The sequence below is a fragment of the Panthera pardus genome, unplaced genomic scaffold (genome assembly GCF_024362965.1).
Source record: "Panthera pardus isolate Hobbes unplaced genomic scaffold, ASM2436296v1 HiC_scaffold_25, whole genome shotgun sequence".
Classification (NCBI taxonomy): Eukaryota; Metazoa; Chordata; class Mammalia; order Carnivora; family Felidae; genus Panthera; species Panthera pardus.
The window spans coordinates 90,649,018-90,671,811 of NW_026526821.1; the positions used below are offsets into that span (position 1 = coordinate 90,649,018).

Sequence of the window (22,794 nt, forward strand, 5' to 3'; positions counted from 1 at the left end):
TCTCTTCATCCCTGGGGATTCCTCATCCATAGAGCCTCATATGTCCCCTTTGAGTGAGTTGGAATAATAGCTTCTCAAGGTAGCAAGAGGTTTGGGCAATATAAGCCAGTTCCTCAGTCTGTCCTCCAGGTCTGTGATTTTCTCAGGCTCTCTGCTGGAATTTTCCTGTGTCTGTGGTATTTTAATATAGTATAGACTAGCTGTTCAGACAACTGCTGTGGATATGGGACTTGGAGTGTTAAGTGGAAGTTAGGCTTTTGCTTTTCCTGACTCAGGAAGGACAGGTAAAGCAGAGAGTACACTTCCTGTTGGTAGTAGGGGTGTTGGAGAAAAAGCTAAGGGGTTGACAATAGTTGGGTCACAGAGGGGTCTATGAAATACCTGAGTTTCCAGTATTCCTGGATAGACTAGAGGTAAGATAGAAATGATAAACACTTCCTTTGATTAGAAGTGTTCTCCTGAGGTGCAAGATCTACTGGGGACGGGGTGTGGGTTAGGAATCCAATAGGGCCCAGTCAAGTGAAGTGTGGAGGAGGCAAGTGTGAATTAGAGCACATAGTTACTCTAGAATAGGTTCAGAACACCTGTTCTGAACCAAACATTCTGTAGTGTAGCAAAACTTCATTGTAGGCATACATTTGGCCCAATTTTTATTTTCCTTCAAGGTAGAACATCATAGGTATGTTTGAGGTCTGCCTGATGCATTTGGTCTGGTTTTCAGATTTTGGCTGATGTGTGCAGAACAGAGGTACAGTCAAATCAACCACTATCCACACATTGTAGTGAATATCTGTTCTGTGTCAGGCAACGGGGTAGCTTCTGGGAACAGGTATAAAGTGTCCCTGTTTTCATAATGCTTGTAATCTAGCAGGCAAGGAGGTGTGGGAGAGACCAACAAGTTACAGAAAATTGTATAAATAACATGGGATTAGGTAAGAAGGATACTTTATCGAGACTTGAAGGCTTAGTGCAGGTGGTACTTGTGCTAAGTCTAAGAGGACAAAGTAACCAGGTAGGATGCCATCCCTATAGCAAATGAAGCCAGACAGAGTAACATTAATAAGGCAGTGCACAGTTCTGGGTATTAGTTAACCTCTCAGTTAAGAGGTCCATTAACAAATGGGAATAGCCAGTAGAGACTAAGGAGGATGGAGAGATGAAGAAACTAAGGGCAGTTAACCAGGGATGGAAAAGCTTTAGGAGGGATATATCTAAATGACTGCCACATAGAAGAGGCATTATATTAGTAGGAGCAGCCCATAATCAGAGGCAGATTTCAGTTCAACAAAAGGAATAATTTTATAATGAACCAAAATGTGAATTTAACAAATGAGACAGATTGAGTAAAATATTTAAGCAGAATTTGATATTCTCATAATGGCCCTGTCTAGAAAGTTGTGGGGTTGAGTTTTTGTTTGGGGGGAAAATTTTCAAAAGAGCCTGTAACATCCTTTCTGGCACAGTAGGACCCTTATGTCACTTTTCAGCCTTCAATGACAGCTTTCTTTAGATGATATAACATCCAAAAGCCACCTTGAGTGGGAGTATGTAGGCAGATGTCTAAGGCACAGGAATGCAAATTGCATGGGTCTCCAAGCTATGAGGGAGTAAAGAGTGGGAGGATGACGCTAAAAGAAATAGTTTCTAATGGTCTTTCATGGCAGAAACAGAATCTCCATTGCTATTGAGGATTAGATGAGACAATGGATTGGAGAGGATGGAAACATAAAGTATCATTATCAATTTTATTAACATGAAATCTCTTTTCTAGTGTCCAAGTGACAAACACTTATAAATCATTATAATTCCCAGTCGAGTGTTCCTGAAATTAATTTAAAAAATACAAACTCCACATTGTTTTCTCTGCACTTTGTTGTTTCTTTTCTCCTCCTCTGCTCCTTCTTCCACTCCTTCTTCCTTCTCTTCCTTTTCTTTATTTTACCAGTAAGTTTTTCCCATATTCCCAATGGCAGTTCTTCCCTCTGTCTCCAAGCTCCCTCAGCATGGTATTAATTACATTGGGTTAAATTGGTATTCATGACTTTATCATCCCCCAAAACTGAGAGCACAAGGGCAAAGGCAAGTTTTACTGCCTCAGAATTTGGCATATGGTAGGTGCTCAGTAACGGTTGGATGGATGGATGGATGGATGGATGGATGGATGGATGAGGAAGAGGACATTCTCCTCATTGTCATCTAATTTTATCCCTCCTTATCATATTCTGCTAATACTACCTTTCATAGCTACCAGTGTTCTTTAATTACCAAATCCAATGTCCTCATCAGCCTAGGATTCTAATGACACTGATGAACAGAACCAACCACAAGTCACCTCTCTTAACCTTTGTCACTCTACATAGCCTGATTTCTCCACTACCTCTCTGCTTCTTCCGCCATCCTCCCCCCCGCTCCCACCCCATTACTTGATGGACATTCTCACGAATTGTTGATGTCTTTGCCTCTTCTCTGGAAATGTGTACAGGTAAAAGAGATGTTTTCTTCTTTCAAACTCAAATAAGCCATCTGTTTGGAAAACTCCTAAATCCACATTTTCATCCCTGGCTTCTTAGTTTCTAGTCCCATATCTCAAGTTGCCTTGTTGGGCATTTCCAACCAATTGTTACATTTTCACATCAAATCCAGCCAAAATTGTATTCATCTCTTTCCTCTCCATTCATTTCCTGATTTACTAACCTCTGCATTCATTCCCTGATTTACCTGTGAACTCACTTCACTTGAGTCAAGCAGTCATTCTTCCCAAACATTTTGCAACTTTTTGCTTCCATAATTTTGTCAAACAGTTTCTTTTACCTGGAAGGTCACCTTTCTTTATCATCTTCTCTAAAAAATTTGATCTAGGGGCGCCTGGGTGGCTCAGTCGGTTGAGCGGCCGACTTCAGCTCAGGTCATGATCTCGCGGTCCGTGAGTTCGAGCCCCGGGTCGGGCTCTGTGCTGACAGCTCTGAGCCTGGAGCCTGTTTCAGATTCTGTGTCTCCTCCTCTCTCTGACCCTCCCCCGTTCATGCTCTGTCTCTCTGTCCCAAAAATAAATAAACTTAAAAAAAAATTAAAAAAAAATAATTTGATCTAATCTTCAAGGTCCAAGTCAATTGCCACTTTTTGAAGTCTTCCTTAATCATCACTGCTGGACATAATGTTCTTCCTCTTCTCTCATATTCAATTTGTCTATACAATCATATAAAACATATTCTAGCACCTTATATTGTAGCTACCTCTATATCAGTTCTGTTTGCTTCAATATGTAGCATAAAGCTCTTGAGGGAGGACATGAGACTTTGAGTTAGGAAACATCACCTTACCTGGTGGCATTATCCATCAATGGACTGAAGATCTTTGTCCAAATTTAACTGAGTGTTTCTACCTCAGGATCCTCATTCAACATTTGCTAATTTGACATCAATAATAATAACAAAGTCTTGTGGTCCTACTACATGCATTTACATTGAGAATTACTCTTCATTTCCCTTCGATTAAACCTATGTTTCTGCCAGTTTTTTTAAAAACAAGGTCCTTGACCATTTAGCATACTGGGAGCTCCCATGAGTAGGGACAGGATGTGACAAGTGCAGTGCGACAGCTCCAGGGAGAGAGTAGGTGGTCATTGAATTTCTCCAGGAAAGATCCTTCAGTCTAATTGACCCATCCAAGATGTTAACAAGCTCAACTTTGATCTATGTCAACTCAGACATTTGAGGTTCTGGATTTGAAAAGACAGGGTCAGTTGTGATGGATAAGCTTCTAGTGAATGACCATTCTCAGTATCCCAGAGATGCTTGGTCATGGGTTGTAAGGTTCATCTAAATTAGTGAAAAGATTCTAAAATCTCTGTTTGACCTCTGGGCAGTGAAGAATTGACCTGAGATATACAATGGGATCCAAGTCTAGTCAACAAGGTGGGGTTCAAGGACAGACTACAGGTCTGGTGGAGACCTGGGAAGCAGGCTATTTAAATTTGTAGCTGAGTGTGGCTGGGAGAATGGGACAGACATCACAGAACCATCAGAAGTTTTTGTTGTTTATGCATGTCTTTGCTTTTGGTTCCTCTTTTACTCTGTCAGAGCGCTCACTCCTTCTTTTGCCTTCAACCATTGCCCCTATCTGGGCAACTGTATATTTGGTCCTGATCATATTTCATATTGTTCAGAGACCATCATAATTTAGATGTTTCCTTTCACTCAAACACAACATCCAGGACCAGTCTGAGGAGTGAGCAACCTTCTCCTTTCAACTCGCTGAAATTACAATTGCCCCTTCCAGGTAGAGAAGTGGTGTTACCAGCCCGGTGCTTTGCTGAGCTTCCTGTTGCTGTGTGTTTAATTCCCAGTCAGGTTGCCTTTTACCTCTATAGTCCCTCTTGTGGGGCTTAGGAATTGGCCTATTTCCTTCCTTCTTAGTGCTGCTCTTCAGTACTAGAACTGACAACCATCATGGGTCTTTGCAAAATGGTGGTGTCACTTCTTAGTGTCCTCCAACTTCTGATTTTATAAATCACACATACCTTCTAATTTTTCTAGTAGGGAAATTTTTTATTTTTTTAAATTTTTATTTAAATTAAGGCAACACTATCAACAATAGTCCAATTACAGAAAGAGCCCAAATGTCCATTGGGTGATGAATGGATAAAAAAGATGTGGTATATTATATACAATGGAATATTACTTGGTGATCAAAAAGAATGAAATCTTGCCATTTGCCACAATGTGGATGAAACCAGAATGTATTATGCTAAGTGAAATAAGTCCATAATAGGGAAAATTTTTTGAATTTCATTTTAAGTGGGAGAAATTATAGTTTCAAAAAGTAAAATCCCTGATGTGTTTTGGAGTTTAATTAGAGTTAGATCTGATCTTATTTAGGTATATTTGTCTCTGCAACCCTTTTATTCTAGATAACCATTGCCTTCAATAAATAAGTATTCCTTCTTCAGAAGAAGAAACACTCTTGTTCTCTCTCTCTCTATGTCTCATTCCCCACTCTATGGAAAGATAACAGAAAATAATTAAATTAGTACTGTAATTTACAGGTGAAAGTCTCTTTTTTCTCTGTATATACGTTTTAGTTCTAGAAGAAAATTTGGCAAAGTTTACCAGGACAGTTTGAACTAGCAACTCTATATCAAGGAGTTTATTTTGAGGACAGAACAAGGAATGCTCTCAAAGATTTATATCTGGGATGCTTGTAGTTATTAAAAATGGAAAAAATTTACATATGAAAATAGGGGAATGGTAAAATAAATGATTATAGCCACGCAGTATAATGCATCCATTTTTAATAGATCAAAAATTCTATTTTGCAAACTATTTCATGACATGGAAAACACACATGAGATGATGGTAAGGAATGAAACAAAAAAGCAACTATTGAAACTGTTTTTATTATGATCCAAAATTTAGCCTTAAAAATGGGAGTAACTGTTTGTGGCATAAATAACACAGATAGAAAAAAGCCAGTATAAGCTAGCATTCCAGAATTTTAACAGGTTTACTGCCAGTAGTGGGATGGTAGATAATATTTACATTTTCTTTACAATTTTATGTATTTTTCTAAATGTTCTTTTGGGAAGATGTATTATTTTGTTCATTCATTCACTTATTTAACAAATGTGTAGTGACTGGTGACAGTACTGCCTTGTGCTGAGGAGATAAAGTAAACAAGACAGAACAGACGTATTCCTTGCTTTGCTTAGAGTTTACAATCCCTTAAAATTAGGAGGAAAAATGTGGTTTTTTTTTCCCTTAATTCATTTCATTTGACCCAGTAATTCCACTTCTGGGAATCTATCCTAAGGAAATAATCAAGAAAGGAAAATAAAATTACCATATAGAAATGTTTATTAGTGCATTAACCATAAAGCAAAAATATTCAGAAATCACCTAAATACCCAACAGTAGGAGGGCAGTTAAAGTAATAATAGCACATGCATATAATGGAATAATATGAAGCCATTAATATTGTGTTACTGGAGACTTTTTAATAATATGGGAAAATGTTACTAATGTTTTCCATTACTATCAATGGAAAAAAGTAAGCTGCAAAATTATACAGAACCTGACCTCAATTATGTAGTGTAATAGTCATAAAAGAGAAATTAAAATGTTAACAGGTGTTATTTTGGCATGGTGAAGTAATGGCTGATTTGTATTTTGTGTCTATGTTCTTCATATTTCCTGAGTTTTTGCAAGAACAGGTTTAATTTTATAATAAGGAAAACCATAATGCTTTTGTTTTTTAAGACTTGATTCAGATTATCTGTTAAAAATTCAAGGAACATACAAAAGATAATTTAACATTTCCTTAAAGTTTGCACTGCCTTGGTGGAGAAAGGAGAGATAATTGATATGATGACTGCTTACAGCCCCTTACCTTTCTAAAATATTCTTGGGAGAGAATGGATGAATATACATGCAGTGGAGCTACCTTCATCAGAGGGTCTGGGGGGATTAACTCACTGTGCTCATGAGGCTGAGCAAGGAAAATTAGAACAAGCACTTGGATGACTTGGGGACAGAGCCCTGAAGCCTAATCCCAAACTCTACCTTGGATTATAACCTTGAGCATGATGTTGATAATCTCCCTGGGCTGTATCTGGACATTAGGGACTTGGGGGCATTTCTTGCTTCTGTCATTTCCATCAGCTCAGGCACCAGGAGGGCTCCTCTGACCTCACTAAGCAGCTGTCCTGCAGGGTCAGGGTCCCTGTCTATGGTTTGCCTAGAGAGAATAATGGAGCCTGAGATGCCAGGGTCAAGGCAACTAAAATCTGGCTCCCTACCCATTCCAATGTGAAGACTTTGACCCTGGCTTCTGTCCTTAGCCTTCTAAGTTCAAAGGGAAAGAGCATGGCTGTGGAACATGTCATTTCTGGGTAAGCTGGAGCAAGAGATCTGTCTGCTGAATGCTCAGAAGCACACTGACTGACAGGTATCCCTTGAGCTCACACAAGGCCCAAGTGCATTTAAAATACCAACTTTCCCTCTGATTTAAAGTTCATCAAGGCTGAATGAAATCACACCACATTTCACTGCACCTATATTCATTCATATGTCATGCTATGGGTTTTCTAAATTTAAGGGGTCTGCTGTCCAGTTAAAGGAACAAGTCAGTGCAGAAAGACTTACAGACATACTTCACGTTCAACAAACTTAGTATCTGAACACTAAAGTAGCATAAAAGATAAATTTACAAAAGAACTCCTTTCACTACCACTTTGAGTAATTGGTTTACCGTCTACATTTAAAATATAAATTGATTCACCGCAATGTGTCACCACAATGTACCAAGCACATAGAGTTGCATAAAGGGAGTTGTACATGGAATTTAGAAGCCAGCATTTGGTTTGGACACCACTGCAATGATTTCTTACATTTCTCTGATTTTACAAGTGTTCATTGACTACAGAAGCTGAAAAAGACCTCAGATCAATTGCCAATCATAAACAATATTTATGCTAAAAGAATTTAGTAGTTTGGGAATTTTGAGGGGGGGGATTCTTCTCCTAGGTCCTTCTTTGGGTTTCTCATAATTCATAGATCTCAGTAAGGCCATGAAAAGAACTCATTTCAAAATCACAGTGGCAGGTGTTTTAAACATACCTCCCCATCCCAGGTAAGCATTGAATATTTGTGCACACATAGATACACACTAAAGACCTATAACACCCACAAAAATATCCACACAGAGGAAGATGTGCTCTACTAATCGATTTTCCATCCTGCCACCTGAGGAGCCATTCGTTCCAGAATGCAAGCCCTAGTGTTCGAAAATGCCAACATTTTCCTTATCAGCCAGCTTCTGAAACCTTAGTTGGGTGCAGGAAAAAAGAGCTTTCAACTGCCTTTGCCAAGTACATTTCTCTGTAGATACAGACAGGTGAAAAACATTGACCTTACATGACAAGAGAAATTTAGAAAAACTCCTGGGTAAGCTCCCTGGGCCCCTATTTGCGGAGTTCCTGAGGAACAGCCTAGCAGCATCTCATTGCTGAATGACAGCTCCAAGCAGCATAGATGGAGCTGAATTAGAATCCCGAGTATCTTATGATTCTAATGAAATGCTCTTCACATAGAAAGAATATTGGAGAGTTGAGGTGGGAGCAGTAAGTTCCTGAATATCCAGGAAAAAGTGAAAAATGAGAAATTTTACCTAGGCACGCTTAAAACTGGAAGGCACCAAGAGGCTGTCCAGCAGAATAGTAGGCTTGCAGGGATTTACAAAGCCCCAGCCAAGGGCCAGTCCCTTGGCCAAGGCTGGAGTATCCCCTTCAGGCTTTCAGGGTAAATGAGAGGAAGAATATATGGAAAGAAGCAAAGCAGTAGTTGAAAGAAACCTATCAAGAAGATGGGTGCAGAAGGGGTGAAGAAATAGAATTAAGTGAAGGAAAAAGGAGGTGTGTGAACAAAGGGAGACTGGCAATGAATGAAAAGGAAGATGAAAGGAAAGAAAAAATAGAAAAGCAAATGGTGAGATAAGATCAACAACTAATTCAACTAGCTGTCAGTAGTCCCCAGGGTCCAGGTGACCAATCTCCACCATGAACCAGGCGCAGTGCAACCCGGAAGCTCACAGCAATGCTATGGTATGGACAATTTATCCCTTTTCCAAAAAGGGCAAGCTCACCTATCAAAGGCCACAGCAGTCATGGAATAGATGCTGGCGAAGACAGCGGCGATGGGGAAGAAGTTGTGGAACTTGCAGTAGAACAGGCCGTAGTACCATTCGTTGTGGACAGCATAGGTGAAGTTCACCACCGTGTTGAACGCAGCCATGGATGCCTCTGCAAAAGCCAGGTTCACCAGGAAATAGTTCGTCACTGTCCTCATTCGTTTGTGGGCCAGGATGATCCACATCACCACCACGTTGCCCACGACGGAGGTCACCACGATGACCGTATAGGCAGCTGCCCAAAGGACAATTTGCCAGGCCGGCTGCACGAACTGGTTGGGCTCCGAGGTGTTGGTGGAGATGTTTGGGAAGAGGTCTGAGTCAACCTGGAGGACGTTATCCATTCCTCTGCTAGGCGGTTAAGCCCTCTTCTCTGCACACACCCTGCCTTTGCAGCAGGCCCTGAGGCTGACGCCTGGGGTCAGGGTCCTGCTTATTCAAGACAGGAGGGCTGCAGGCTCTTTCTGGGCAGAACTCTTTCCTTGCAAGCAGAAGAGTTGGCTCTCAGAAGATAAAACGCTTCTAGATGCGCTGTCTGCTCCTCGTGGCTCTGAATTCCTCCACTTTCAAGCTTCAGGAAGCATTTGAGTTCAGAAATCCGGAGACAGCGTCTCTCCTGCGTGGGACTAGGAAAAAGAAAGAAATCCCAGGGGTCACGCTTCCAGGAAGCAGGAGACCCTCGCCTTTTTGTACCTGCTGCTATTTGCAACTCCTATTCCCCCTGCTTGCAGCTGGAAATGCAAAAAAAAAAAAACAAAAAACAAAAACAAAAACAAAAAAAAACCTGTTCTGCAGGAGGACTGGGGGCAAAAGGGTGTGTTCGTCACCACGCGACCTGTAAAAGTTCTGAGTCTATAGCCAGTATTCTGGGGCCCCGTATCTGGCTGGAGATTTTTTCCTTTGCTTTCGCTGTGTTGCAGCTGCTGCTGCCGCCGCCGCCGCGGTCTGCAGCTTCGCAGGAGCCTCTTTGGCTCGGGTCCTGCTCTGCTCCGGAGTTAGCAGAACCTCGGTAGGCTGCGCGCAAGGTTTTTATAACCCTCTGCAGAGACGTCACCGGGAAGGGGCAGTACCTGGGCTGCCAGTCCCGGTGCTCAGGGCAGCAGCTGAACCAGCTGTTGGCAACTGTCTTACTCCACTAACGCAGCCACCGCGCCTTTTGCTGTTACCTGCTGTGGGAGTCTTTAAGCCGGGGCGGGGGAGGGGGGAAGGGGGCCACGCACTCCGCGAGGGGGCGCTAGGTAGCCTCGGAGTAATTGCGCCAAACGAAGTCTGCAGCTGGAACCACAGAAAAGGATTTGAGAAAGAGCTGTAGTGATGGACACACAACTTCCAGGGAGAGCAGCCCGGAGCGCTGCGACAGCTCTGCAGAGGCGCCTGCCCGTGGCTGTGGGAGTCCGGCAAGAGTGGGAGCGACGTGCCAGAGCTGCTCTCCGGGCCTCTCTCCAGCCCGAGTGCACCACGGGCTCGCTCTGTCGGCTACTGAGAAGGAAGGGGCAACGATGCCCAGTTGCAGGTGTCCGAAAAACAACTTTTCTGAGAACGTATTTAGGAAATATCCCCAAATACCTAGTTCCTTTTCCTGGGTAGACCGCTTCCCCAGAGGAAGCAGTGATAGACTCTAAGCTTTGGGGACACCTTCCCAGGCTCTCTGGTGGTTTGGCCCCTCGGTCCATGAAAAGCTCCAGCTGAGCTCTACAGATGAGCCCCAGCGCAGGCAACAGGGACTGGGCTGGGCTCCCTGCGAAGCTCAGTGAGCCTAGGAGCCACCTACAAGCAGTGTGTCTTCCAGACGCGCCTCTTCTGGCTCTCTGCCAGCACTCACTGCGGCCTCGCGTTCATCGCCCAGAGACCTAGCAGCCTCTACCTCCGAGCCTCCCGGGCCTGCCGGCCACAGCCCGACCGGGTGGCGTCGGGGTCTCCTTCCCCTACCCCGTCTCAGGTTTGCAAAGGGACTGGAGGGCAGGTCTGTCTCCCGTCTCTCTCCACCTCCACCCTGCCCCCGGCGGGCTTCAAGGCTTCATCTGTCAGTCCAAGGCCATTTCAAAAGGCCGAGCTGGAGTCAGGCGCTGGGAAGAGGTGGGAAAGGCTCTCCAGTGCGTGCGCATCATCTTGAAGAAGCCGAGATGGCATGAGGTTCGGAGCGCGGTCCAGCCAGAATGTCTACGAGACACGGTTCCGCGGGTAATCGAATCTTCCGAGGCTTTCTGGGGGCCATCTACCCTTTTGCCTCCCCTCGCTCCTTGCCCCCCTTTTCCTGCGGGGCACTCAGAACTGTGAGACGCGGGTGGGGATGGGTAGCATCGCTCCGCGTTGAGGCTCGGGATGGCGCAAGCCTGCACTCTCCAGGGAGCAGCGTTTACGCACTAGTCCTGCCTGGTTGCGCGCCTCTCCTTCGAGCAAGCATGTATTTGGCAGGAAGCGCTTTTAAGGCTTAGAAATTTATTGTACCGATTTATGCCGGGCTAAAATCGAATCCATTCACGGTGCGAGGGTGAGGGGCCGAAGTGGAGGTTTCTGTTAGTTCACTTTGGTTTTGCTGAAGGCGAGAACTTCAGCATTTATATGAACCGCACCTTGCACTGCCTGTTCCTCCAGGCACCCCTAAATCGAAAGAGAAAACTAATTTAGCCAATAGATTGTGAGTGGAAATGATGTATGTCACTTCTAGGCTGAAGCATAGAAGAGAGAGAGAGAGAGAGAGAGAGTGAGAGAGAATGTCAGAGGGAGAAAGAAATGTCTCTTCGTATTCTCTCCCAGCCAAGTCACAAATGATGCAGTCACAAGAAGACAAGTCTTGATTACCTTGAATTCCCAAGTGACTGTATAACCCAGGCCACTGCCCAGTCATTTTGGACATGTAGCATGAGTAGGAAATAAATTTTGTTGTATTAGGGCACTAGGGTTTGGGATTAGTTTGTTACTCACCATGATCTAGCTTATCCTGAATAATATAGGAATAAAATATTCTGATATCTGGTAAGGCAGGTTCATCTGGATGCTCATTTCATGCTTTTTAAAATCCATTTGGAACATCACATTTAAATTTTAATATTTTAAATTCAATTTAAAAATTAAACAAAACACACTGCATCAGTATTCTAATTGGAATTGTCTGGAATTTATCCAATTTTGACAAAACTGAATTTTTTTATATTAATTTTTTAAATCCAAGAACATGGTATGCTTTTCCATTTATTCAAGTCTTATTTATGCCTTTCAAAAAGATTTTATAAATTTGAAAATAGATTTTATATTAAAATTTGAAAATAAATTTTAAAATAGATCCAATCTTTTGGTTAAATTTCTTTCCATATATTCTGTAGATTTTGTTTCTTTTTTAAATGAACTACTTTTTCCTTTTTTATCCCAGATCAAAGAAAACCCATTGACTTCTGTGTGTATGTATTTGTGTGTATGTATGTATCCTAGTCATTTTACTAAATTTCCTATTTATTTTAGTGCTTTTTATTTGAATTCTTTACATTTTCAACTACATCATTAGCATATTCTTGTCTCACTGAATTTCCTTTACCTTCTAGAACAATGTTAAATTAAAATTGATGATAGCAGATATTTCTGTATAGTTTCTGAATTTAAATTTAGATGACTGTGAATTTTAACCATTTAGGATAGTATTTGTTGTAAAATTTGCTAAATAGTCTTTAATGTTTAGTTTCCTTCTACTTTATTTTACCTGGAAGTTTAAATAAGAATGTCTTGTAATTTCTTTTATTTTAAATGTCTTTTTCAGGATGTCTTGCTATGATTGTATAATTTTTTTTTCACTAATTTGTTGACATAATGTATTAAATGAATAGATTTCCCAACACTGACTAAACATGGACTCACCCTAGCATTCCTGGCACAAACTCTGCTTAGTCTGAGGCTATATTATTTCTTGATATATTGCTGAATTCAACCTGCTAATGACTTATTTAACATTTTTACATCTGTTTTTCTAGTTGAGATTGATGTAGATATTCTTTTCCTTTTTTTTTTTTCAGATATTAGTGTTATGCATCAAAAAATGAATTGGGAAGCATCTCATCTCTAACTACAGCAAGAAATAGTAGTCCTTGTCCCTGAACTACCCAGGAACCAGTCAGAAGTGTAAGTCCTTGGGCCAGCACAGAACTACTAAACTAGAATCTGCATTTTTGTAAGACAGGTTATTTGTATGCACATTAAAGTTTGAGGAACTTAAAATAGGTCCAGTGCTTTCTGGATTTCTTAATGATAAGAATCTCTTAGTTACTTGTTAGTAAACATTATCATGTTCCCCTGAAAATTCTCATTTGGTAGTTCTGGGTTGGGACTCAGCAATTTGTGTTTTTACCAAGTACCCTGGGTCAGTCTTCTCTTCAAGCAAGTTTTATAAATATGTTGGCCTTTTACTTTAAACAGCATGAAACTAGATGAGTCCTTTCTTCATCTCAAGGAAATTTTCAGCTAGCATGTTTTTGAAATTATTACTTCTTCTCCATCAGTCCTTTTTTCTCCTTTTGAGAGTCTCATTGCTGTCATGCTAGGTCTCCTAGATCCATCCTCTGAATGTTTTAAAATTTATTCCTGCCCCCATTCTCAGATTTGAGTACCCAGGCCCTTCTCTTTCGGTTCTTTCTCCATGTTCCAATGCTGATCTCCCAGCAAAGCCTAGCCTGTCCAGTTGAACTGTTCTCTTAGCTCAACCCCCACAAAGCCCCAGGGCTCCCTTATGTCCAGCTGTCCTTAAGCTTGAAACCACGTGGCTGATTGGAGAGGACATTGGAGTTGGCTGGGAAAGGGAGGGCAGCTGCGTTCAGGTCCCCATCAACTCTGGTCTTCTGAAGACCAGAGTTGTGGATGCAACTGATGTGGATGCATCCCCTTCATCCTCCACAGTGTGCATGAGTTGCTACAATTGGTCACTGGCTCCCATCCTCAGCCATCCTTTTACAAGACAAACTGGTGTGCATTATATCTCTTGGAAATTAGATTGTTAGTTCCCTGAGAGCAAGAACCACGTTATTCAACTACTCATTTGCTAGAAGTGCCTTCCACACAACACAGTGCTTGATCAATACACACGTATTAGGTTGGATTGAATTGCTTGACAACGGTTGAATTTAGAAAGGTGGTGTGAGGCAGGGAGGCAGCAACAGATTAGGATTCACCAAACTGTAAATCTTCCCAACACAAAACAACAATAAGCATTAATAATAGTAACAGGAAGCGGAGGGAGAAAGTAGAGGGTAGCTGGCTCTTAAACAATGTTTACCATGGGCCAGGAACAACTGTTCCATGTGCTTTACATATAGTCACTCTATTTGCCAATACCTTTAGCTTTAGCTTTCTTGAATCACTCTGTTTTATTTGTGCATCTATATATACTGTAGCATATAGCATAGATTTTGAGTTTCTTCTCATAAGCCAGTGTAAAAATCATTTTCTTTTAAGTGAGTTAAACCTGTTCATATCTGATGTTTGATCTTAATTCTGTTACATTATTTTATGTTATATTCCTGAGTGCATTTTTTTTACATCATAGGCAAATGTATATGTTATATTTATGGTCTGTTTGCTTTAAAAATATTAGCGTGTTGTATAGAAAGATTTTTGTGTGTGTTTTTCCAGTAGCTACCTTTATACTAGTACCTTTTATAATGTTCTCAGCCTCTTTTGGCTCATATAGGCTTCTATTATATGGTTTATCAGCTTTATTTATTTATTTGAAATTTACATGAAATTTATATGAAATTTATTGTCAAATTGGTTTCCATACAACACCCAGTGCTCATCCCAACAGGTGCCCTCCTCAATGCCCATCACCCACCCTCCCCTCCCTGCCACCCCCTATCAACCCTCAGTTTATTCTCAGTTTTTAAGAGTCTCTTATGGTTTGGCTCTCTCCCTCTCTAACTTTTTTTTTCCTTCCCCTCCCCATGGTCTTCTGTTAAGTTTCTCAGGATCCACATAAGAGTGAAAACAGAAAGAATGAAATATGGCCTTTTGTAGCAACGTGGTTTATCAGCTTTAAATGACATTGTAAGTCTTCTACCTGTTACCCAGGTAGTGATCTATGAGCCTTTCTTATTCAATTGAGCCATACTAACCTGTTGTCTTTGTAGGTAAAATATGGCTGATTATCAGCAATGTCATATGGATTAATCTGTTAATACTTCTCCCTTTTTATTTTTTGCCTTCTCCCACTTTGGAAAGTTGTGTTATTTCTACTTTGACAACATATTTAACATGTACTCATAATTCTTTGACATGTATCTTCACTTTTTGTTTTGGTTTTAGGTCTATAATGAAATATATTCAGTGGTCACTATCAGTCCTTTTGCTGAAATTTCTGCATTAACCTTTAGGTTGAAAGAAGCTCATTCTGTAGTGAGTTCTTCAGAAAGAGTTCATAGGTAGAGTTTTGCATTGTTAAGGCTGTTTTCTGTCGCGTTCACACTGGAAGTTTAGCTTCAGTGTATATGTATATTTTTTACTTTAAAATAAATGTAAAAATGACACATACTCCTTGGCACCTTTTACAGACTTCTATGATTTTACAGACGCAAAATTTTCACAGGGCTTTGTATACCTCTCATTTCTTAAAGAAAATCACTATTTTCTATTACTGGAGAATATTTTCAGATCTGTTAAGTTGTTCTAACTGTTTAAGTATTTCTGTTCTATTACTGGAGAATATTTTAGGAGAAAAGTTAAAGACCATCTAATACTTGAAATGAAAATGTGTACCATTATTTATCTTTTAAATACAATTTCATTGAAGTATGTATCTATTCAGAAAAGGACACACATCATAAGTGCAGAACTCAATAAATCACAGAAAGTAAACATACCTGTGATACACAACCTAAGGGAAAAATATTCTATTACCAGCATGATAGAGACCCCTTTATACCCTCTCCAAAGGTAACCACTACCATAGCTTCTAAAACTGTGGATTCAATTTGCATGTTTTTGAATTTTAAATTAATGGAATTTTGCCTGTCTAGCTTCTTTCATCCACATTACAATGGTGAGATTCATTAATGTTGTTTGTAACAGGCATTCGTTTTTATTGCCATATGACATTCCATTGTTTGAAAATACTAGTTTATTCATTTACTGTTGATGGACACTTGATTAGTTTTTGTTTCTGGCAGTAAGAACAACGTCACTATTTTTTAAGCACATGTTCATGCATTTTTGTTGGCAATATGCCTGGGAATACAATTACTGCGTCACAGGTTTGCATATGCTCAGCTTTAGTAGATACTAACAAACACATAGTTGCTTGTGACAGCTACACTCCCACAGCAACACACATGAGTTTTCCAGCTGCTCCACATCCTTGCAGATAAATGGTATTGGCAGTTTTCTTAATCTCTGCCATTCTGACAAGTGGGTTATGCATCATGGATACCCCACTGTGGTTTTAGTTTGTGTTTTATTCATGAATGAAAGAATGTGGTGGAGCACCTTTTTATACAATTTTTGGAAAGTGTCCATTCTGGTTGTTCATTTTTTAAAAAAATTAGTTTCTCTCTCTTACTGATTTGTAAGAACTCTTATGTGAAATAGGTCCTTTGTCAGTTATATGTATTGCAAATCTTTTTGTATTCTGTAGTTTGCCTTTATGATGGCCAGAAATTCCTAAAATTAATGTATCCCAATTTATCACCTTTCCCCCTCTTTTTAGTCAATGCTTTTCGTGCTTTAAGAAATCTTTGCTTACCCCAAGATCATGAAGATGTTCTTATGTTATCTTCCATTAACTTGATTGCTTCAACTTTTACATCTAGATCTAAAAGCTACTTGGAATTGATTAATATGAATGGTATGAAGTAGAGGGTTAAGATTCATTTTCATCTTCATTGATATTGAATTGTCCTAGAACAGTTTACCTAAAAGAATGTTCCTTCTCACTGTTTTCAATGGTGCCTCTGCCATAAATCAAGTAATTCTGTATGTGAAAGTCTATTTTTGGATTCTCTATTTTGTTCAATTGGCCTTTTGAATATCCTTGCCCCAGCACCACTATAGATCTATAATAAGCTGTCTTGTAATCCAGCAGTATAAGTTCTCAGTTTTTTTTTTTTTCTTCAAAGTTGTCCTGGCCATTCTTATAGCCCATTTGCATTTGCACACAAATTTTGGAATTTATCAGTTTTTACCAAAAAAAACCAACTCTGCTGCAATTTAAATTCGGATTGTTTTGGATATCTAGATTAATTTGGAAAGGATTTACATCTTTATGATATTGAACATTCCAAGCCAAGAATGTAGTGTATCTTTAATTAATTAGATCTTCTTAATGTTTCTCAATTAAGTTTCATAATTTCCAGTAGGGAGGTCTTCCACATCTTTCATTGGCTATATTGCTAGATGTTTGATCACTCTGATGCTGTTATAAGTGGAAATTTTTCAAATTTTACTTTCTAAATGCTGCTGTATATAGATATACAATTGATCTTTGTGTTTTTATTTTATATTTATAACTCTGATAAATTCATTCATTAATTCTTAGGTTTAATTTTGGAATCCTCTGGAATTTCTATGAATACAGTCACTGAAAGGAATAAATACAGTTTTAATTCTGTCAGGTTTTGCTTCATATATTTTGACATGGCTATATTATTAGGTGCAGACAAATTTAAGATAAATATGTATATATTTCTGTTAACTTCACCCGTTTGTCATTATGAAATACACCTCTTCATCTCCATTAACATTTCCTTCCTTTGAATCTACATTGTCTGATATTGGTATTGCTGTGCCTTTATTTTGGTTAGTATTTACAGAATATATTTTATATTTTAGTTGCAGAATCTTCATTTATTTCTTTCATGGTTTCCAGTTCTCCACTGAAAATTTTCATCTTGTTATTTAATATCTTAAACACATTATTATATTTTTAATGTCCATGTTTGATAATTATAATATTTTGATATCCTGGGCGTTTGTTTATGCTGTCTATTTTTCTCTTGATTTTTGGTCAATTTTTGTATTTTTTGCATGCTTAATTATTTTCATTGTATGACATAAAAGGTGTCTGCAAAATTATAGAGCTAATTTTAGGCATTGGATAATGTTATATTCCCCCAGACAGGAGTTATTTCTGCTCCTGGCGTGTGGTTAGAATGACTTTAATCCAATCAGGGCTTGAGCTGATTGAAAGTGACAGTTTGGTCTTTGTGAGGTCTGGTCTATTCTCCGTTCATCATCACTCCTTGAGTAATGGTTTTTGGGAGTCCACGCTGAATCCTTGGACATTTACAAGGGTCCTTCCTTCTTTGTGCACTGAAGTCCATTTGTGTGGGTATTCCTTTATTTTTAAAACTTTTTTAGTATAATTGACATGCAATGTTATATTAGTTTCAGGTGTACAACACAGTGATTCGACAATTTTATACATTATGCTGTGTTTACCACAAGTATAGCTACCATCTGTACCCATATATCTCTATATCAATATCATTGATTATATTCTTTATGTGACTTAAACATAAAAATAAAAAAATTTCATAATTGAAGCCTGTATCTCCCACTCCCCTTCACCCATTTTGCCCAACCCCCCATTTTTTGTCTTGTCAACACCATGAAACTACTAACACCTCTGCTCAGCTCATCAGCCTCTTAACCACTGCTTAAGAAAAGGCAAAAGCTTTGAGGGAGAGGGGTCAAGGTGATTGGTAGGAGAGGGAGGCAGCTACTGGGCAATGGGCAGTGCCTATTTAACAAGTATGGCAGTGTTTCAACTTTTTAAAGTTAATTGACTTTATATTTTAGAGACATTTTCGGTCTTTTATTTAAAAAAATGATCAGCATATACAGAAAGTACCTATATACTCTGTCCTGCCACCATTGTTATTAGCCTTAATTGTGCACAGCAGCTAAGTAGCTGCTCTGATTTTTTGCCAGTGCCCCTGTCTCATGGGAGAGGAGCCCAGAGAAGCTCAAAGTTTTAGGGTCCTTATCTGTTCCCACCCTGATGACTTTTGGCTTCTATCTGCTTGTCTGAGGTGACAAGCTGGCACTAGTAAGCACATAGGTAAGGGGTATTTTGTCAGTGAATATCTATGAAGAGAATTGATCCCCCACTTCAGAGCCAAAATTCTATCCTATAGACATGGTGTCAAATCATGCTGACAGACGCGTGCCTGCGGAACCATGGGCATTTTATTCCTTTCATCTTCCTAATACAGTGTTACTGGCAGTAGTTTAAAAAAAAATTAAAAAGGAAGGCTTGTGAGGATCAGCTAATGCCTCCACTGGAGCCTGAGCTAAGCAAAGCATAAAAAGCTCTCATATTCCTCTTCCTACTAGCCTCCAAAAAGGGGAAAACATTTCCGACTTAATTTCCTAAGTATTGATCCTGCTTGGACCTGATGCCTGTCTCAGATTTAAAAAGAACTTTGTAATATTGAAATGTTGCCTCACAAATATCCTTTGAGTTAAACTTCCACAGAGCCCTTTAGTTTAGAACTTTACAGGGGCCTTAACTATCAATAGTAGTTATGACATGGACAGAAGGTAATAGCAGAAATCTTTTCTGGGACAGTTCCCACTCTTACCTGGACTACTATTATACTTAATATATTTCATAAAGTCTAGATAAAACTGGCATTGGTCAAGGATAATTTCAAAGAAATTTCAACCAGGTGATTTAAGACTTTTGCCTGTCTAATGTCTTTCTGTGTGCCATCAAGTAGTTTTTTCATCCACCACCTTCTTCATTAAGCATTAAAATTGAGAGGGGCTCTGGAATTCTTCAGACACCTTCTTAAATGGATAAAAGCTTTCCAGGAAAATGCAGGCTATTTTTTTCCTTGTCTTCAAGACCCATGTGCATCTGGTGTATCTACTCTGAAATAGTAACACAGTGAACTGCTTGCTTCTTATCAAATAACCCAGTACATCTTGTACCACAGGGTGCTCTGTAATCATCAATATTAATCATATAATTAAAAGCATGGTATTCTACATACATCCAACTGTTTCTTCTTTCTCACAACCACAATGGGAAGGCCCATGGTCTGTGGGTTTTGGTAATGATCCAGTTAAACATCAGTTCTTAATATGATTCCTCGGATCATTAATTGTCAATAGATCTTCCCTTGAATGCTTGAGTCATTTAGTTTTATGGTGTGCAGGTTGACTTGAACACACCCCATACCACATTCTTGTGGAGAAAATTGTCTTGCTACCGCTCTAAGCACTTTATTTCCATCTCTCCTTCACATCTCAGAAACTGAAAGCTCATCAAAGTTAAATCTGTCTGAAGTCTGTTCATGGAATTTTCTAGAACAGTACTTGGGATGAAAGTGATTTGGGAGTTATTTTATTTCCTGCTTGTCTCCATGTTCTAGTATGAAGACTACTGTGATTAATGGAGAACATAATGAAATATCCCATCTTCCACCGCCTTTAAAGGTATTAGTGTTTGCTCCAACTAAGGCTTTTTCTCTCCTACCAATTCCATGGACTATGAAAATATATAACAGCTGGCTCTATAATCTGTTCAATGAATTTCAACCTCATCTGTGATTAATAATCATCTTTGGTTTGCTCCACAAATATCTGAGTGCCAGACTCTATGATACATATGGTAAATAAAGTAAGTATGATCCCTGTCCTCAACAAAGGGGCAAATAAATAGCAAAGACAATATAGCATGATAAGCACCATGTTTGAAAAAGCATGGAGCATATAAAAAGGGGACCTGCCCCAGGGCTGGGGAGTCAGAGCAGCGTCACAAGGGGAGTGACATCTGAGCTAGCTAGGTCATGCTATACTAACAAACAGTCTCTATGTCCCAAATAAAATAAAATTTTATTTCTTGCTTTTGCAAGAAGTATTTCCTAGGTCAAAACTAGTCACACGGTTGTACCAAGCTGCAAGGTAGTTACCATGTGCCCAGAAAGAAGAAATGTAAAATAGAATTTTTGACTGCATGACATTGTCTCTGCCACAATTGATCCTTCTGGTCATCATATATTCATTTCATTTTTCCTTCCACACACAGAATACACTGCCCAAGGAAGTTAATTCATTATCCCATCCAGTTAGAGCACCAAGCTGCAAGGTAGTGACCATGTACCTAAAAAGAAGAAATGTAAAATAGAATTTTTGAATGCATAGTATTGTCTCTGGCACAGTTGATCCTTCTGGTCACCATATATTCATTTCATTCTTCCTCTCACACACAGAATACACTCCCGAAGGGAGTTAATTCAATATCCCATCCAGTTAGAGCATCAAACTGGATAGAGGATCTCTGGATAAATCAGGTATGAATGTGGATTCCATTGGTCTGGAGACATATGAACTAAAAATAGACAAATATCTGTGTTTTCACCCTACACCCTATATGCAATTCTAAAATTGGATAGGAGAAACCATAATCATAACATTCTCATTTGGAAAGGAGAAAATAAGAAACACGCAGTCATCACTACTCAATGGCAAGTCTAAAAAATCCTGCTTTGCAGACCTTATGGAGTTCCTCCAACCTAGGATGGTGGTTCCAACCAGGAGCATTTTGCAACAAGAACATTTGGCAATATTTGGAGACATTTTTGGTTGTCACAACTGGGGAAGAGACACTACTGGCATTTAAGTGGGCAGAGGTATGGATGCTGTTAATATCCTAAAATGCATAACCCACAACAAAAACCTACCTGGCCCACAGGTCAATATTGCCAAGTCTGAGAAACTCTGACCTGGGGGTAAGGAGGATTCCTTGATGAGGCCCTGGTCCTACTCCCGAGTTCCCTATGGCCTGTGGCTCCTAGTTACTGCCTTCCTGGAGCTTCCTCCCTTTTCCATCTTCCTTTATGGCCACATCTAAATTGTGCACCGAGGACTACATCCTCCTTGAGTACTGCACAGTTGTTACTCTTGTGAGATGGCATTCGAGTGTCTTTTTAAGTCTTGAACAACCACAATTTCTTTCTTTTTTCTCAACTGTTGATTTTTTTAAGTTTCTTTATTTATTTTGAGTTGGGGAGGGGCAGAGAGAGAGGGAGAGAGAGGATCCTAAGCAGGCTCCACACTGTCAGTGCAGAGCCTGATGTGGGGCTTAATCCCACACACCGTGGAACTATGACCTGAGCTGAAGCCAAGAGTCAGATGCTTAACAGACTGAGCCATTCAGGCACCCCTTGATTACTGATTTCTTAAACAGTTAAGCCTTTTCCAAAACATATCTATTTGATTCTGATCAGTTCTTTATATCTGTACCTATACCTGCAGTACTTGATAAGACATATCTGCTCTTTTTCTTTGCTTTATTATCCCCTAAACTCTCTTAATGGAGACTCTTGAATTTCTATGGAAAGGCTTCACAGTTAATCTGATCTCTGACAAGACTGAATTGTAATGGGCCTTTGCCACTCCAAGACTTTCTTAACACCATCTATTCCTGTTTGGGTATAAAAGAAATTGGCTTTTCTAGTTCTTGCAGGCCATGAATTTTTGTGCTATTTATTCCCTTTCATTTCTGCTTAATCCCTTTATGATTTCACCTCCTCTTGTAATTCCTTGCCAAACATAGCCAAATAATATTCAACACATATTACTAAGTTTCTTCCTTTCAATGTTTTCCATGAGAGAGGTACTTGGGTGGCTCAGTTGGTTAAGCGTCCGACTTTGGCTCAGTTCATGATCTGTGAATTTGAGCCTCGTGTCGGGCTCTGTGCTGACAGTTCTGAGCCTCGATTCTGTGCTCTCCCTCTCTCTCTCTCCCTCTCTCCCTGCTTGTGCTCTGTCTCTCTCACTCTCTCAAAAATAAATAAACATTAAAAAATTGAAAAAATTAAGTCAATGGTTTCCTCATATGAGAACCAAAACTCCATTAATCACACAAAAAAACTGACTAAGTATTTTTCCTCTTTATAACATAAATTAACATTTCCTAGCCTTGAGTGTCAATTTTCTTACCTCTGCCACCCATCTGCTAAGCCAATGTGACATATATTAGGTTTTTCTGTGTAGTACCCAATTACTAATACCATTTTCTCTATTAGCCAGAGGATACTAGACCATGTTATGGCAACAGACATTCTCGAAACCTAGTGAGTTAACAAAATGCCTCCTGGTTTTTTGCTCACAAAGCCTGCAGTGAGCTTGGAT

The 22,794-nt window shown here is 39.7% G+C and overlaps 1 protein-coding gene and 1 long non-coding RNA gene across 2 annotated transcripts in view; one reads left to right on the forward strand and one right to left on the reverse strand.

The window, feature by feature from the left end:
* The window catches only part of TACR1 (tachykinin receptor 1), a 142,295-nt gene extending 132,507 nt beyond the window's left edge, over positions 1–9,788 (reverse strand). The window contains exon 1 of the mRNA XM_019442874.2: positions 8,638–9,788. Coding sequence (XP_019298419.1) covers positions 8,638–9,026 — 389 coding nt within the window. The 5' untranslated portion in view covers positions 9,027–9,788. The remainder of the gene's footprint in view (positions 1–8,637) is intronic.
* LOC128773544 (uncharacterized) overlaps positions 1–20,472 on the forward strand; it is a 129,124-nt gene extending 108,652 nt beyond the window's left edge. The window contains exons 2-3 of the long non-coding RNA XR_008417904.1: positions 12,687–12,792; positions 20,031–20,472. This is a non-coding gene — a long non-coding RNA (uncharacterized LOC128773544). The remainder of the gene's footprint in view (positions 1–12,686; positions 12,793–20,030) is intronic.
* The last annotated feature ends 2,322 nt before the right edge of the window (positions 20,473–22,794 follow it).